The following is a 19,125-nucleotide window of genomic DNA, read 5'->3' on the forward strand; positions in this document are numbered from 1 at the left end:
CAGGCACACACACACACACACACGCACACTCAGTGACGCTGCCCACATCGGTTCTGTCAGTTGTTTTGCATCCGTCATGGTTGTTTTCTCAGACACCGGCCATGTTTGTGCATCTACCACATAAAGCTGCATGCTTTCATATGTTCTCCGCATTCCACTTCACCTGATCAACCAGACAAAAAAGAGGCAGCAGCGGAAGGAAGTAACTGTTGGGGTTCAACCATGAACCACATCATCCCGATCAGAGGAGAGTCTCCTTTTCGCTGTCGCCAAAGGCGGAGACACGTCTTACTACTAAGGTACAGCAGGTCGAGGCAACACGCCACGGGGCAAAGGCAGCGAGTGAGGCCAGAAGAGGAGTCGTGCATTTCCCCTGACTCACTCCCTTGTCTCATGTTTTATTAATAGCATGCAGCTTACTGACTATGAACAATTTATTCATTTTGTGTTACAGTTAAGACCAGGCGACATAATAACCACAAGTATCGTGGTATACGAGTATACTTTTTCTTTTTCTAGGAGTGATACTCCTCGTGCGTGACTTAAATGTGAATCCCCTCCGTGTCCATCTTTTTCCGATTCTGGGTTCACGTGTCGCAGAAATTCCTCTGATTTGACAAATGTGGCGTGGAGTGGTGGAGAGGGGCCCGCTGGCTGTGCCTTCACGCATGCTTAAGCTCCAATTTATTCTGTCCACCTTCGAGTCTGGCTTAAAAGAGAATGGAGAAATTAAGGAAGTTCGCCCTTTTTGCTTTCAACTGCACAGATTCACGAGAGATCATCATATAAGGAGACGAGCCCAGGAACATTACGAATTCTGTTTTTTCCTAACACGATCAACACAGCCCATCCTGGTTCATATATACACTCTATGTTGGAGTGCTTGCGGAATTATCATGTTCAGTTGCATGCAATACTTCCTTTTAATGCGTGGGTGTGTAGCTGAAAGTGTGTATGCACATACGTGTGTGTGTATGTGTTTTGAGATCTGTGCCTCTCTGCTTTGCCTCAGTTCAAAAGGTTTTAGTCCCAACAACGTGATGTCGGGCTGCGTAAACTCCACCAATCCCAGCCTGGATAGCAACATTAGCAGCCAATCAGAAACTCCCAGCAGCCTTTGCTGTGTGCCCTCTTTCCATATTCAGCAACACTAGTCTCAATCTGCTGGCTTCCCTGGGAAGTTGCATAAAGACCCCGCCCCCCCCCCCCCCCCCCATTAAACACACTCCCACATTATAGGTTTCTTATGTCTGCAACTCTTTAGCAACATACCTTCACACGTGTGTGCACGGAAACACTCGAGCACAAATGAACTCCACAAACAGTCAAAGTCATACCTTTGTGTCAGAGAGCAACAGAGGCTCGAGGGACTCGAACACTTGATTTGATGTATTTAGAATGATCACTGGTGAGACGCAAACACATCTTGCTGTTCTTTCACACACCGCAGATCAATTGCGCGCACATTTCCATGCTCGAGCCATACTGTTCACTTCACATTGTGCACAAGTGCTCATTATGCCTACTCACAGACAGCTTTTCTCCATTTGTGCGTACATGCGGATAGGCAAACACACACACACACACACACACACCCTGTGAATGCATTGAAGAGAGTGCACATAGCTTCACATGTCATGTCAGTTGGTTTATTGGATACTTCCTTGTTACGGAACATGGGCCCTGTTTCGCTCCCTGTATCCCCCGTCCCGTTGTATCCCAGCGGAGGAAAGAAGCCATCTTATTTGGCCAGTACTTTACCCTGTCAACTCATCCCTCTTTGTTACTCTACTGCTACTCTCATAGTTGCATTACCATCCTTTTTTCCTCCTGAACCTATTCAAACATAAGGTCACTTCCGCTACTCTTCTCTTTTTCTGGGATTTCTTATGCCTCTTTTCTCTTCTGCCTTTCAGTTCTTTCCCCCATCCATTTTGCACATTTTTTCCCAGTTTCCCGCTCTCATCCTCTCTCATAACCCCCCCCAACCCCCCCAACCGCCCCTGTCTTTGCAGCGAGCAGAGTGAAGGGGCGCGTGAGCAAACGGCCTGGAGCCCGGCAGCACATCCGCAGAGCAGCGCAGTGAGTCGACCGCTCCCTGAGGCCATCCGCTCATCACACAAACACACTCGCATCCACTCACTCCACTTTTATCTCTTAGTCACTCTCCCCCCCCCCCCCCCACACTTTCCCCGTTCTCCCATCTCTTCCTCCGTTCCCCTCCCCGCCGCCCTTCTTCTTAACAGCCGAGGCTTTTCCCCTCTTCTTTGTTTCCTCCTCATCTCTTTTCCTCTCCTTTCCTTCCTCTTACCTCATTCCTTCCATCCTCTCTATTTTTTGAAGCCATGCAGTGTTGATGGAGTGGACTGCTGATGCTGCGATAGACTGAAAAACACCAACGCACAGCTAAGATGGCCGAGGCGTCTGTCCTCATTTGATGACGTCTTCACGTACATGCACACTCACCCGTGTAGACAGTGGAGTCACATGGTAACAAAGAGATATATTACATTTTGTTTTAAATAAACAAGTGCAGTTTAAAAACAAATCTATGATGGTGGCCATTTACAGCTACTTGCTTTTCCTTTTTTTTACTTTGGGAGCTGCATTGTCCAATCGCTGTATAGGATATATACTTTATATGTCTTAAGCTATAAAAATAGCTTATCACAAAGAGTACAATATGGCTTATCACGCAAACACACAGGCGTGGATAGGGTCAAACATAGACATAGATCAAGCTGTCTTCCATCTGCCAAGTCACGCTGGTGGCAGTTACTTTCTGACAATTAAAATGAGCATGAATATTCCCTTATATAATATCTTCACCCCAGCTGGCTGCGACACACGCCAATTCCCTCTTGGGGTACCCCCGTGTCCCCCTGTGTCACCACATCCCTCAATTTAGGGTTGCCCCAAAGCCAAAACCCTGCAGGAGGTGACCGTGACCCCTGACCTGTGGCCTTTGCCACCCCCACACTTCTCACCCAACCCCTAACCCTCTGCACTGGTTGGCTGAAAATGGCGTGCTCATTACCAGGTGTCAGTTATTACACCCTCACGCACGCTGACAGTCCTAATTTATGGAGATTGCGGCACGTGTGTGCACACTGTGGGGGTTGAGTTATGCGTGTCCATTTGAGTAGGCTGAAGACATACGTATTGGTTGTTCCTATTGTCTTGTTTCATAAGTCTGTTTGGTTTTGATAAACAAAATCTCTCCGCATTTGTTGTGCACTTGTTCACCTTTCATGGAAATAGAAATACTCCCACAGATAAGAGCGTAATTGAAATAATATGGGAGAAATAAAACTAAAAAGGAGGGGCGGGGATAGTGATAAGGAAGAAAGAGCAAAATGCAAAGATGGTTACAACTTGAAAAACATCAGATCCCAACCTGATCTGTAATTGTTGATTAGAGACGTAGACCTCAGCGTCAGTGTTCGGCATGATAATGACTACCACCAAATAACACAGACCGATGCACACGGAGCCTACATATTTGCGTTAACTTAAGTGTTTTGAGAATTGAGCAAAATCATATGAATTGTAATCTAAATATAATTCTTTGCTCTGAAATAAGATGTGCAGCATTTGCGAAATCAGTACCGTCTTACAAATATATTGCATGCAGGGAAGTGAAAATACATTTAAAATGTATTTGCAGCAATGCTCATTGGATAATATTTCAGTTTATTTCAATTTGAATATTTTTTAAATTTTATTTGATGAAGTGACAGAAAATTATGAGTATAGAGTACTTTTTTTTTTTTTGTGATATCACAGATTTAAATGAGGGGAATGTAACTTATTCTCTCATCTCTGGACTGATTTGAGTACAACAGTAGAACAAGTTCTACTTGTTCGATTTAGACGTAGCTAAAAATAAACAGCGCGGAGGGCCAGAGTCACAGTGCTCTGACAACATGCCCAGAACCACGAAGTGATCACGTTAGAGAGCACCGCTCCAGTCGAGAGAGGGAAAAAACAGAGGAAGAGATATAACAGATTTTTAAAAGGCATGACGAAAGTTACTCCAGTAATCTACATGATGTGCACATTAGAGCCATATATACACGCATAAACACGGTACCATTGCCAAGGCAAACACAGTTCCACTATTGGTTTCCCTCTGAATGTGTAGTGCCCCCATCTGACAGCCAGCAGAGCTTCACTTTATGTTTTGCTCTATATGTTTGCATGTGTCACATATTCAGTCCCCTTAGTGTGTCTGTGTGTGAATATATAGATATATATATATATATATTCTGTGTGTGTGTGTGTATTTGCACGTGCAGGCGAGTGTATATGTGTGTCCGCTGGGGATGCTCTCACCATCCCAACTCCGTACTGCCTCTGTCTCCAGCACGTCAGGAGCGGCTTACATAAGAACAGGGCAAAAATAGCAGCTGAGAGGGGAGAGGAGGAGGAGGAGGAGGAGGAGAGGAGGAAGAGAGGGCTCTGCTGGCAACGGGGCCGCGGGATACAGCACAGCTCTGAGTACTATCTCTCACACACACACACATACACAGGGAAGACTGCAGTTGTTCTCTTTTTATTTGCTGTGTACTTGCTGATTAGACTATCGGCGTGGAAACCCCCCCCCCCCCCCCCCCCCCCCCGAATAATCCTTGATGATGTTTCAGCTTGGGCACGGGGGGGCAGTGTCAGGATTCTCTCTCTAGACCTGAAGGGGCTGAACAAGTATAACATTGTGTGACAGTGTGGGGAGATACAGGTAGGGGGTAGCCATGAAGAAGGAAAAGAAGGAGAAGAAACATCAGATTGTTCATTAGTGCTCACTCTGCTGCAGTCTAATTAGCACGCACTGCCAAGTGCAATAATTCCGAAATGAACTTCAAATGTTTCTACTCCTTGCTCAGAAGGATGCAAAAAGTCACCAATTACGCAGAAACATTTCTTCATTGCGGACACTGACAACAGCTTGACTGATGAAATGTTTATTCTTTCGTCTCTCAAATTAAAAGGTTGTTCATTTTTTTTGCCTCCTTTGCAATCTTTTCTTGTTTTACATCTATTTGAGTCATCCTGAAATACAGAGGGAGTGAGAAAGCTGAAAGACTAGGGAAAGGAGGGACGGTACATAAGGAGGTGGAGAGGTGAGGCTAATCTCAGCTCGTACAATGGTTGAAGGATGAAGGATCGTTGTGTAAAAAGACACCAGGAGAATAAGCCGGGGTCAGGCCACCAGTTCTGTAGTTACACGCATTGTTACAGTAATGTCTACCGCTGTCATCTTCCCCTCCCGCCGTAACACTTCTTCACCAGCATCCCTTCAATCTGATTATCGTACCTTCTTACCAGCCCTCGACCACACGCATGCACACAAGATACATGAACTTGGGTTGAACCTGGTTTAAGAGAGAAGGGAATGGAAGGTGGAGGGAAACGAGTGAGGGGGGAATAAGGAAAGAGTCAAAGACAAAAGGTGAACGAGCACAATTTGCAGAAGGAAGGAGTGAAGGTGAAGTGGAGGAATCGCAGGCTTTTATCCTCAACAGCCAGCAGGGACAAGCGCTGCCATTTTCTTCTCTTTTTTTTTTTTTGCATGCAAGGGTAAACACTGGAAGAGATTTTACAGAGTTGCCAGAAATCTCAGTGGATTTAAACACAGCAAGCACAAAAAGTGTATGCATGTACGTTTGTGTGCACAGGTTTGTACTGAATGTCTGTTGGAAAGACCAGCTACTCCCTCTTAAACTTAAACCCACAACCCTCCCATTTTGTCAGATTTTGCCTTTTGTATTAAAGGGACTACTTTTAAATGTTCATATTTATGGGGGGGTATGTAGTATAATTGATAGTTTTGGCTTCGTGGGCGTAGGTCAGTGACCCTGAGAAGTGGTGTGTGTGTGTGTGTGTGTGTGTGCACGTGTGTGACCCAAAACCCTCCCCTTCTGTCAACCCCCCCCCCTTACCCTCTGCTTTCAGATGCAAGGCTCTCATGCATAATGCAGGAAGAACAGGGAGGCTCTCATTAATAATTACTGCCGTCTTTGATGGATGGAGAAAATAACGGAGGGGGCTGTTAAAAATGGAGAGAGCAAGAGAGAGACGTTGAAGGCAGGCGGGGGGGATTTCTTTGGGTGGTATTTGTTGCCGTTGTAGGTCTTTGAGGACTCTCTGCTTACGGGGATGAATTTGGACTTAGTACAGTCAAAACCGAGGCTGATATTTTGGACAGTGTTAATATTTTTGATTGGGGAGTAACTCCTCGTCCGATGGAGGAGGGATCTCTGAAGATGTGATGCATGGTAATTGTCTTTGTGTGGGAAGCAGCTACTACCACTCAAGGGTGTTTGACTCTTAACTTTTCTTTGATGTTCCATATCATTAACCGTTTCATTGTGATTAAAAGCCTTTTATCGTCTTCACTGTCTATATATCTACCTTTCCTGCCAGGTAAAAAGAAACAATTCTATTCTGTTCTGCTGTAAAATAGCGTCAATCAAATTACAGCAGTCAATTGTTTGTATCACACACATTTTTCCTCCGAAGATGAATGCACGTTTTATCCATACATCGTCTTGCACAGGTATACACAAGCATAGTTAGTGTGTCTGTGTGTGTTTTGAGATGGTCAAAACCTCGGGGTCAGCATAGAAGGTCATTGGGAGCAGCAAAGCTACGAGACCCCTGCCAGACAGCCAATCAGAGTAAAGGCTCTGGTGGAAAGCCAATGGCAGAGTGGCACGGTGGCCTTTGATGGAGGGGCCACCATTAGCTTCGTCACTGAACAACAGCGCTGGGGGCAAGATGGCCGACATCCAACACTGCAGAGATGGAGAGAAAGAGGGTGAGGGTAGAGATGGATGCAGAGGGAGACTAATGAGAGAGTGGGTTGATTTGTGAATGACACAATAAAGATAACATTGATGGAAATAATTGACTTTGGAAAATGTATGTTTACGAAATCGTAGACTATCGGGGGTGTTTTTAGCCACACAAGCGTCATGGCACTATGGATGACGTTGTTGGTCAGTCCACCACTTTGGTTCAGACTGTAATATCTCAAGAGCCATTGGATGGATCCTCGTGAAATTTCAGATGAGTTCATGATGAGTTGTAATCATTTTGGCAGTGCCAACTCCTCATCGAGCGGGCTCACCCAATCCATTTTGTTCAATACTTTCGTTAATGACCAAATACCTGCAAAACTATTGACGTTCCAACCAGCTTCCACTCTTTGATTACTTTTGATCAGTGCTAAATAGAAAAATGATTGTGTCATGGTGACTGGTGAAATTTGGTGTCTGGCCTCTTGCGAGAAAAAGGTGTTCGGTTGTAAACCGTTTAAAATCTGCAAAGAGGAAAATGTTCTCTTTTGGGTTTTTTTCTCTGAAGGGGAAAATTCATTGATGATTTTTTTTCGTGTTCAAACCTTTCCCACCATGCCGTCACGAATATTCACATCCCGTGCATTCCACCGGTCACACGATCATCGTTGTCATTTTTTGTTTTTGCTAAAATAGACCCATACTCAACTCACACAACCCACACTTGTTATTCCAAGTATTTTATACTTTGTAGAAAAGTTGTGGTTGCATGTCCTATGGGTGGCACCAAGGAAGCATATTGTAACGAGTGTTTACGATGACCTCCATTGCACTGGTTTTCATCATGTATGAGTGAACAGAGACTATATGTGTTTATCATGTGTGATACATGGCCTTCAATGCAAGTCCTAATGGTAATAATGGTCACCTTATAATACCAGGGCTCGTGGATGTCTCAAGCAAAGTGCGCTCATATGCTGGTAAACATAATCATAACAGGCCTAAGTGATGCCATCTCTTATAATATATGCTCAGGTTTTATAGTGTACCTTTCACAAAGACTTCATATATTTACTGACACGTATAATGTTCATAGCATAATGTAAGCGCATGGAAATGAATGGTTCTCTATTTACCTTGTCCACAAAGTATGTTTACCCCTCTTTTATCGGCTACTCGCCATCACAACTATACTTCCCCAGATGTTGCCTTCATGTTTGTTGTCTTTATAATCTGTATTTCTGTTTGTCAAATGGGGCACGATGCTGTGAGACCAAAATATGAAATATTTTAAATGTAAAATACGTTGTATTTTTGATAGAGAATATGTGAAAGAGAATAAGCTCTACACAGCACAAAGACTAATATGCACACATATCGTTTAACAGGGTAATCTCCACAAACACACTGTTTTATCACTTTCAGTGGAGCAAATTCTCTGAGGCGTTCGGTGTGTGTCGGAGAGCGGGCGACGTCCGCTTGTCTACACTGATTTGAATGAAGACCAGATGAATACTTACAGCCGTTATATTTGAACAGACTGTCACAGATAGATTGTGACACTCAAAGATGTAAGGTAACATTTAATCTAAAGAGAACAAAGTATGCTGTGTCAGGGAGATGCAAGCATCTTGTGGCCCCACAATATCAATAGAAAACAACATAGAGAGATATTAACAGGTGTCACTCACATTATGTGGTTCATGTAAAACATGTTAATGCTTATATGGGCAACAGACCTTGTCTCATGAGGAAATCCTTTGGGGTTGAGCACTAGAGATGTGGCGTGGGTGAACTGTGGCATGGCAGGGGCCACATCCGATTGGTTCATAGTGTTGTTTTTGTTCATCATCATGTCATCATGTCTCTGAGCTTCTTATAGTTAGGCTTGACATAATTCCCTTTCCTGTTAGAGCATTTCATCACACAAACACCCTAACCGCACATGGCAATTTAGGGAGTCCCTGTTTCACCCCACAGCTCTGTGAAGCATTTTAGCATCTTTCAGCCCAATGTTTTGGTTTTATTTTACAGGTGTCAACATATTGTGGTTCACGCTCACCGGTATTCAGAACCCTTTTCCAGTTGCAGCAGACAGCTGTTTTCAACTAGTTGCTAACTTCTGAGCCTTTGATATAAACCACTGATCTTTAGCAATCACTGACCAATAAGCAAAGTTTGAGAGGGGTCTGTTGTTCAAATGAACTAAGCCACTGTCGCTGCCTGCAGGCTGAAAGACAAAGCTGTAAAAAACGAAGAACACACACGCATGACACTCTCCCCAGCCCATAACAGGAGGCCAAAGATTGGACAAGGATTTAGAAAAGAATGATGCTCTTCAGTAAAGAGAAGAAACAGGCTGAGTGGGAGAGAGAGAGGGTAAGAGACAGACAGGAGTCCATGGATGCCAAAAAACGCTCAGGATTGTAGGCTCTGATTGTGGTTGTGGTACTTATGCTTATTTGTGGGGTGTCTGATTGTCCCTTTATGTTTGTGTGTTTACGCAGGAATGAGGCAGCAGCATGACCGTGGTACTCCGTATCGTTCAGCCATTTACACATCCAACCCCACTCAACAGGAGCTTGCATTGAAGAGCAAAGTAGCCTTCCAGCAGGTATAAGACCCACATATACACATCAGAAGGTTTACTCAAGCATGGTGTTGCATATAACCAAACCAAGTGGAGAGTAACTTTTAGCATCTGTTAAAAGAGTGTTAATATAATAATGAATAATGCAACATTTTTCGTAATATTCTCTTCAGTGTTGAGGAACCAGTTGGCAAACTCAGGTTCTGAAAAGTGAAGCCGATGCGCTTGTGCCTTTAAAGTGCATTCTTTCTGATAGCCATCAGGGAGCAACTCCTGGAGTCTGATTGTACAGAAGTCTATGAGAAGAAATGACCCTACTTCTCACTTTATTACCTCAGTAAGCATTGCAAGTAGCTAGTTACAAGGCTTGTTCAATACAGTGTGATGTTCATTTAGCAAATCATGATCCCTTTTAGAGTAAAATAGACTGTGAAGTAGGATATCCTTTAGGGCGTGGCTACTTTGTGATTGACAGGCCGCTGCCTCAACGTTGTCCAGTCTGTCCTTGTTTATACTACTTTAACCCTTTCACAGCATGTTTTCAGTTCATGGAAGTTAATTGTAACCGTTTTGTTGCTCGAAAATGTTTTGCGGCAATCAGTTGTACTCCTCTCCACACTCTCGTGTCACTTTTGGTTGCTAAACCCCCCCCCCCCCCCCCCCCCAAAAAACATGTTTGTGACGGCCAAAAACCAAAATGACGACAGACAATATGCCGAACTCAAAGGCTTCACAACTGCAGTCCAAAGTTTCCTTTGCCGTTAAGCAGGGCTAAGCTGTAGTTTGAAGTTTATTTGAATAAGGATAAAAGAGCAGTCTCTGGAGTGGTGACCTCTTAGAGTTTGATGCTGTTTAGTGAAGCAAAGCCACCTCTGTTAAGTTGATCTCCATCTCCATCCAATCGGTGACAGCCTCTTTCTTAAACTGCATGAGACAAAGAGGGTCGATAGGTCGTCCAAACTCATTTCCAAAGCTCGTCCTTTCAGCAGCACACGCGTCTCCCTTTTGTTCGTCCGTCCATCTGTCCGTCCGTCCGTCCATTAGTCCGTCTATCCGTTGATCCCTGCATCTCTTTCGTTTGTTCATCTCTCCCCTCTCTGAATGGAATCCATGGACGAGCTGGCGGGGGGGGGGGGCAATTTATGATCGTCATGGTTACTTAGGGATCCCGGGGTCAGCAGTCACGGGCCACGGGGCTGTTCGTGTTACCATGGCGACAACCTCCCAACCTTGGCCTTGGGCCGGGGTCAGAGTTGAAAGACGAGAGGCAGCTGAGACCAGGAAGGTGGTGAATGCAGGAAAGAAAAGGAAAAAGAGGGAGGCAATCAGATCAGAGAGACTGACAGGTTGAATATATCAGGTGTGTGAATTAAAGACAGACTTGTTAAATGTCAGACAGAATGTACAGTATCTATTTCAGTTCTTAAGTTGATCCTTGACCTTGGAAACAGCAGTTGACAAAATAGTCTCCGCTCGAGTCCATTTCGTACCCGTTCTGGAGCTTTCGGTCATATCAAATGATCTCACTGAATTTAATTAGCTCAAATTTCCAATTTTTTTTAAGCACAATTACAAAGTTCTCGTCCATTTTGTGTTAAAAGGTGAGTTTCGAAGTCATTGAATCACCTTGGAAATAAAATAATCTCCCCTCTAAAGATATTCAATTTGATAGTTAGTCATTAACATTATAATATGATATGTAATATTTGTTAATTATTGAATGCTACAATTATCATTTCATTAGCTTAGAATATTTTACTGAAATACAGTGTGCAATCCATATCTATCGATGTACATATACATGCGTTGAAAACATTTGAATCACAATACTGTCCTCTAATATTTATGGTTTCACTGACAATTGATGTCATGTATTCATTTAGTAGCCGAATCCTTTCTGAAAATAACAATGTAGGTCGTCCCTATAGCTGAACTCTGAATACGGAATAAACTGCCACGGGTTCAATGGCTTCATGTTGCCAAAAACGTCTTATCATTAGCATTATTTTCTTCTCACCTCCATGCCAGAGAAAGAATGACAACCTTAACCCAGTTTCCAGCAGACACTCAAAACACACACCCATTTACGAACATCCAAAGCCGAAACAGCACTCAGACTTCCCCCTCGTTCTCCCGTTCTCTCTCCCCACCAACGCTGCTGACGCCACCGATCTGTCAACCACTTCAGCGGCACCCCAGTTTCCTCTGAGGGCCACTGGGACACATATCTACTCAAAGCAGCTGACGCGCTCTGATCCAAAATGGCAGCTTCCTGCCCTGAAATGGTTGCCTTGCCGCATTGATGCTGAGTCTCAAGAACGCCCTGGCTTGAAAATGGCATCTCCACAGAGGAAGGTCTTGCTGTGTGTCCATCTGTGCGCGTGAGGTTGTGTGTGTGTGTTTTCATCCTCGGAGGCCAGTGCTCTCTTATCGGGAGAAGTGAGTGCATGTTCGGTAGAGTGACAAGAGAGCGTGGGTGGAGGCGATCCAAGACGATCGCAGATAAGACAGGCATCACAAAATCCAGATTCCACCCCACTGCCAGCCCATGACTCACACACACACTCACATGTACGTACAGACACACACGGAGACATACATTTGGTACATACCAGCAGAGCCCAATGAATAATTAACCCATCTGAAGAGTCTCTTCTGCAGGGCTTTCAGTTTCTTAACTTCAGCATTGGGGGTGGGGGTGTGGGAGAGTCAGGCAGAAAAGCTTGTTTAAGCGCGAGAGCCGAGAGGGGGAGGAGAGAGAGGGGAAAGGGAGGGGGGGGGGAGGAGAAAGGGGTTCTCTTTAATGAAATTTGAAATTTGCAGAACATCAAAGGCTTCTGTAGCCAAGCCGCTGTGGCAGCAGAGCAGAGAGGAGGAGTGCATCTCTTTCTCTCCCTCTGTCTCCCCCGTCTCTCTCTTCCTCTTTTCCCCCTTCTCTCTTTCTCTCCATCCTTCCTTCTCTGCTAAAATGTGTCTCCCCAGAGCTGGATGAGGAACGGTGGCGGGGGGGGGGGGGGAGTGGAGGGTGCGAGAGAAGGGATGTGAAGAGTTGATTAGGAGGAGAGTGCAGGGCGGTGGTGGGGGTCGGTTGGAGATGAGTTAGGGTTTGGAGAGAAAAATGGAGGAACAGGGGTTCTATCTCTCTCTCTATAGCGAGATATATATATATATTTATTTTTTTAAATATATATATACATATATGTGGGTGTGTGAGAGAGAGATGAGTGTGTGTGCATGTATGAACAATAGTTTTTATCCAGCTTGAATGTCGCGTGTGTGTGAGTGCACATGCATGTGTGCAGGGCCTTGGAGGGGTGAGTGTGCCCTCTGATAAGGCATCCTAACTTAATGAGCTTGAAAGGGGGAAGCAGGGGGGTGCACAGGGGTGATGCCTGGAAAAAAAAAAGATGGGGGCGGGGTCGTTTGGGGCTACAAATCTTGAGGAGAAGCCCAGAGGTTGTTAAAACGGGGCACAGCATCAGCAGGTTTTGTAATCGGGCTTCAAGTCACACAAGCGCACGTCCTTTCATTTTGAAAAGTCTTCAAACGTCAGATTTAACCGTTAATAGAAGGTTGTAAAATGTATATTGTTCACAAATGACTTTTTAATTGCCACAAAGTAAATGGCCATCCTTGAGTGAGATGCTGGTATTGCGATATGGAGTAAAGTGCAGCTGAAATGTTTAAAGGCGATCGCTTTTCACGAGAATGCAGTCTGCATTTTATTTTTTTTTACAGTCTTCAGATGTCGTACGACTTGTTGTCTGCCCTTGAAATAAAACAAAACAAAAAAAATAACGATGTAGGAGCACGCACCGCCTCGCTCAGAGACCGAAGTGCGCGCGTACTCTCACCCTCTCAAAATGGAGGAGCGTTGGCTTCCTCGCTCACAAAATGTAGGAGCGCTCACTAAAGATTAGAGCCCAGCTAAAATGGATGCCTGACCCGCGCTGAGAAAGATGAACAGAGCAGGGCGGGAAAAAATAAATCAACTCACAGAGGGAATACACATCCACACACTGCTGTACGTGGATGTTTTACATATATGGCATTTCACAGAACATCGCAGGAACATGAAGCACAATGTACTTCTCTGCGCTATCTTCCCTTTTTCATCGCCTCACTACGGTCCGTTTTCATTCCGTCAGCCTCTGGATAATCGATCTTGCCCTCCTCTACTTCCCTCATCTCTTCCTGCGTGTCTCTGCGCCATCTCTGTGTCTCGTCCTCTCCTCGTCTGTCCCGCTCCTTCGTCTTCTCTCCATCACTGTCTCTCCATCACTGTCGCTCCGTCTCTCTCTGTGTGAGGTCATCGAGGGCAAGCCTGGTGACTCGTCTGATAAGTATCATGTCAGTCTACTTCACGTGTGTTCAGGCAGAGCCGCAGTCTTATCTGTTATACCGGCATTGTTCCGCGGAGCAACTTTGCTTTTGGCAGTACTCAAAGGCTATTTCAATTTTTAAGATGTTGAAGGGCTTCATGTGCTCCGGCGTTCAGGTGTGCAGCCGCAGTGAAGGTTACATTGTTTCTAGGTCTGTGCAACTGAGAGTTTGTAGTAATTTACACACATTTGTTGTCTTTGTATTCTGAAAATGAAGTACATTTAAGTTCTGAGTGCTTTATTTAAGTACAACTTTGAGCTACTTGATCTTAATGCATTTAATTTAATTTCTACTTTACACTCTAATACATTTCACAGTGAATATTTTGCATAATTTTACTTTCTTTGGCAGAGGTAGTCGGATCAATATTTTACATACAATACATGTGATCAGTTAATGCAATATTGTGCAGTATTCTAGATTAGAACGGTATATAATGCGGCTAAAATTAGCTTAATTTAGACAAACTACAATGTGAAATGCTGTTTACACACTAATACATCAGCAATGATATTTCCCAATAATTCTGCAACATAAGACCTTTTATAGGCATCATTCAATTCCCTCATGGGTCATTTTGTTCTTCTAGTCTCGTAAAATTACAAATGTAGGATTTTAATGCACGTGATGTGATATTTTTATATCGAGGCATCGCAATTTTGCTTGCAACAAACAATCTCAATCCAAAAAAATAAATGAATAAAAAGATAGAAGATGAGGCGGTAACCACACACACACACACACACACCAGTAACAGGAATGGACGACGGGATGATGACATCAATCACTGAATTGAGGTCATATTCCTCTTCAAATGTCTTCACCATGAGTCATCGGGTGTCACAAACTCGATGTCAATGTGCGCCTCTTCCCCACCACTCTGCAGCCGTAGGTTTTCCGAGGGGAAAAAAACAGAGAGACAAGACAGTGGGGTAGGACGAGAGGAGAGAGAGTACGTTTTCTTCCTCCTCCTCCTCCTCTTGCTCCTCCACCTCCACCCTCTCTCGGGGTGTCACGTCCTATTTGTGTCCCGAGGCCGTCTCTCTGGCGATGGTGATGGCGAGAGGGGTCTCTCTCGCTTGGCTGGAGAGCAGGGAGGACTTTGTAGCGTGAAGCCGTGGTCTGTGCTCAGATGGGGGGGGGGGGGGGGGAAGAGAGAGAGAGAGAGAGCGAGAGGCACCCGTCCAGCCATGCCTTTGACAGGGGAGTCTTTCCGACAGCCGTGAAGAAAGGAACACACACACACAACACACACACACACACAAACACGTTTTTGTCACATTGCATTGACTTACATTCATTCCCTGTCGACAAGCAGTTCATGACTGATCCCAACCGTAACCAAAAACTAAGTCTTGTGGGGGTCCCACTTTTTGTCACTAAATGGGAGGCGACTCCCCAAAATGTGACTCCGTGACGTGATTTGTGTCCCCACAGTTACACAAATATTCACACACACACACACACCCTGAACTATACCTTACGTGTTCTGTATTCATGACCCTTCATTTCAATCCTCACACACACTCACTCATACATACAAACACAGAGGAAGACGTTTCTCTCCCTCTATGTAGCCGTCATTTAAACGTCGTCATCACCACCATCACAATGCCCAACTTGAGGACATCCCGTTTGCTCTTCCTCTCTAGAATTTTCCTTCCTCCATCTTTGGAATTTTTTACAGTCCACATCCTTACCTCCATTCCTCTGCTGCTGCTGCAGTGAGAGAGCGAGAGAGAGCGAGAGAGAGCGAAGCCACATAAGGTTATACACAGTGGTGTGACGCCATGCATTCTGATTTATAGATCTAAAATGGCCGGCGTGTTGTGACTGCTGTAGAGGGGCTGGATGGAGAGCGAGGGAGCCGTGCGGGGATGTCAGGGCGGGCGGGGGTGTACGTTTGCTCGGTATAGCAGACCTTTTCTTGGACGTTGTGTTCTCCTCACATGAAGCGTCCTCTGCCCTGGAGGGTTTGCTACTACAGTGGTTCTGTGCTGATGACTGATTAATTAGGCCACGATGTACAAAGATTCCACGCTTGTGTCGGCTGGTTCACTACAATGCTGTTGGATGTGGGCAGGACAAATGGGTTCAGACTGCACACAGTGTGCATTTGAAAGGGGTAACTATGTCTTGTGAGGGTGGTGTTCTGGCTGTGGTTTGGTTCGTGGCCGTTGGGTCCTTCCTGCAGGGAGATTAGAGCCCTCACATTGTAGCGGGCAGCCACTGAGGACTTTGAGGTCAGCCGCTGCCTCAGCCTCTCTGTGGGGCGCGGAGCTTTGATTTAGGGACTCCACTGCATCACCTCCAACACAAACACACACAGCTTGTACCACACTGCCTCCATGTGGACAGAATGATACTCTGCCTTGCAGCCCTTCGCTGACATTATTACCTCTTATTAATGAGTGTTGATGCTTTTTCAAACATATCTTCCTCTTGCTCAGTTACACTTTCAGTAAAATATGTGTAGCCACTCATGTAGATATAAGTGCAAATATATGTGCATAAAAGGGTCGTAGATTCATTGTAAATTAGTTGCCTACAATTTTGATGATGGATTAATCAAAGTAATTTATCAAGCAAAGAAATTAGCTTTCAGCATCTCAAATATGACGAACCTATGATGAGCAGTTCTCTCTATTTTCACAAGTCACAAGGCGTCACTGAATAGTTTAACAAGTAACATGGTGTGAATAATATACTCTGGTATTTCCTATATATGGCTAAATGTTCACCAAATGTGTCTGTCTTCCATCTGGTGCTGGGCAGGTAGCATACCGTGGGTTTATCAGAGCTTATTCACTGAAATGAGCTGCCTGCTGCTGCTGGAACCGGGGTTAATGAGAGCAGTGAGAGAGTAGACCGAAGCGGTGACATTGAGATTCCATAAAACCAAAACTATGAGCTACAACCTGCTCAGACGAATTGCAGAGTTGGGTTATAATTCTGTGGCTTCGTCATTACACGCAACACATTTTACATGACACACCAGTTGTAATATAATATATTAAATATTGATTAATGTAGCTTTAAAAGTGACAACTCCATATTGGAACATGAGCTTTTTTCACAAGTCCTACATTGCCATGCCCGAGGATTAAAATAAAAACTGTCTTTCACTGTATTTTACAAGAATGTGACTTATTTTGAACATGAAGAACATTGCCCTTCAGCAATGCAAATGCAGACGATGCTGCAGTCTTTCGAGTAGCTTTGATAAGACGTTCTGATACTTTTTTGCTGCCTTTGAAAACGTTGAATCGCCTCCGTCATCACCTCCAGGAATTCAAGCTAACCTCCATACATTTTGAGGTTTTATCACCCCAAGAAGAATGAAGAATCCACAAGTGTTCAGCAGCATCCATGACAGTATCACGCAGAGAGACGGGTGCGTATGCAGAAAGCTGATAAGAACGGGTTGAGCCAAGGTTGGCTACATTTCATGGTGCTTGCTGAACCCTGTCAATTGACGCCCGCATAAAGCACAGTTCTGAGGTGTAGTGCTACATGCAAGTTACTTCAGTTACCTCAGACTTGTTGTTTTGTCAGCTCTCAGGAGCACTGATCTAGAGGCGTGCTTGTATTATTAGATAGAGAAAACCACTCAGCTCAGCAGGTATTCGATACATCTGTCAGAGGTATTAGTCTGTGTCTGTGTGTAGAAGTGTGCTTTTTTTGTGTGTGTTTGAAGCCTTTTCTCAAAGAATTTTAGAAAAGTGTAAGTATGAAAGTGTCTTAAAGAGCTGTCAAAGAGAGCGGATACTCTTTGATACTTTGTCCCACAGAGGCAAGCTGCACTGCTGAAAGACAAATATGTTCCTTTCTTCTGTCACTCAATCACCCTGCTTTCTAGCTGTGGAGCGAAAAAAGTCTTTACTGTATTAGTGAGTTGAAAGTTCACATCCAATACACTACAGAATAAAACAACCGTTTAAAGAGGCGTGTACCTTTTTTTTTTTAGGAAGTTTTAGAAAACGGAGAAAGTAGTACTGAATGTATGTCATGACTGTTTTAGCGATTTCAACCTTTAACAGCATTGCAGGACGCCAGCAGTTCTGTATCTCCAAGTTCAAGTGAACACACCTTAAATCTCATAGAGCATCAGTAGAATGCTTTTGTTGCATCCACTTCCATGTAGTATATTGTGTTCTTTCACCATGGAAAAACTTTTGTCTTCCAAAGTTGATTCAAAATCTAACCTCATTTCACTGTGTATGAAATGCATAGAACAATGTGTTTAAAAATGATGTGTTTTGTATTTTGTCCCTAGGAGCTGGATAAGAAAGGCTACGGTAGCATCACCACAGAGATCCGGGAGCGGCAGCTGTTTTACTACGCTGAGGACGATCACCAGCAGTATCTGAAGAAGGTCCCTCATGGCTATTGTAAGCTCAAAGGAACCGGAGTCTCTTGTCCCATTGGAGCCAGGAAGGATGAACTGTGATCACTGATACACTGGTTAATTATATTACTCAGGGTATGTATTAGTATTTTCTGGCGCAATAACATATGAGTCAGATTGCAAATAGATTACAAAGCTTCAGCAAACTTTTAGAATCGAAGCTTCAATATGTGCATTTGTCTGTGAGCTATGGAGAATGAATATAGTGTCAGAATTAGCTTTGTTGGCCAAGTATGTGTGTGCATATAAAAGGGATTTTACTCCGGCCGTTGCTCTGTGTGTACATATGAAATAGAAAATAAACAGTGTATACAAATAGACATCCAGCTAAAAACAAGGACAACCCCCTGGACAAAGATTAAACATAACTACTATGTACAGATGTACATATATTCAAAAAATACACATCTATAAAAACAATATTTGCAAACCGTAAGACAATAATCTGGACTATAAAACAACTTTCTCTGTTATAGAAGCTGTGAAACACAAAGGCAATACAAAGTGCTTTACATGAGACATGAAATGCCTTAAAGCCATTTGTAAAAGACAGGAAGGAAAATGAAATAAATTGAATGAAAAGGGAATTGAAGTTGAGGTTGTAGTGCAGCTGGAGCTGCGGTGTCTTGTTGGACTGCAGCAAAAGTCAGATGCCACAAGGTGGCAATGTTTCTCAAAGAACATAGAGCATCAGTAGAATGTTTTTGTTGCATCCACTTCCATGTCGTATATTGTGTTCTTTCACCATGTAAAAACTTTTGTCTTCCAAAGTTGGTTGACTGGCAGAAAATCAACCAACCCGAATGGTTTTACTATTCAGCAACCTTTTCACATCTGTTTAAAACCAGAACAATATGCCAGAGCCCAGACTTACTGTCAGAGTGACACTACTTCTTATTACTTATTATAATCAGTAGCTGAGTGAAAGTGAAACGCAATAATGCAGT

At 44.0% G+C, this 19,125-nt stretch overlaps 1 protein-coding gene across 1 annotated transcript in view; it reads left to right on the forward strand.

The window, feature by feature from the left end:
* The window catches only part of msrab (methionine sulfoxide reductase Ab), a gene marked incomplete at both ends in the record, with an annotated part of 28,022 nt that extends 9,802 nt beyond the window's left edge, over window positions 1-18,220 (forward strand). Inside the window, 2 exons of the mRNA XM_079286556.1 lie at window positions 9,305-9,411; window positions 18,047-18,220. Of these exons, the coding sequence (XP_079142682.1) occupies window positions 9,305-9,411; window positions 18,047-18,220 (281 nt within the window). The remainder of the gene's footprint in view (window positions 1-9,304; window positions 9,412-18,046) is intronic.
* Between the last annotated feature and the right edge of the window lie 905 nt (window positions 18,221-19,125).

This window comes from Melanostigma gelatinosum (assembly GCF_949748355.1).
Source record: "Melanostigma gelatinosum genome assembly, chromosome: 16".
Taxonomy (NCBI): Eukaryota; Metazoa; Chordata; class Actinopteri; order Perciformes; family Zoarcidae; genus Melanostigma; species Melanostigma gelatinosum.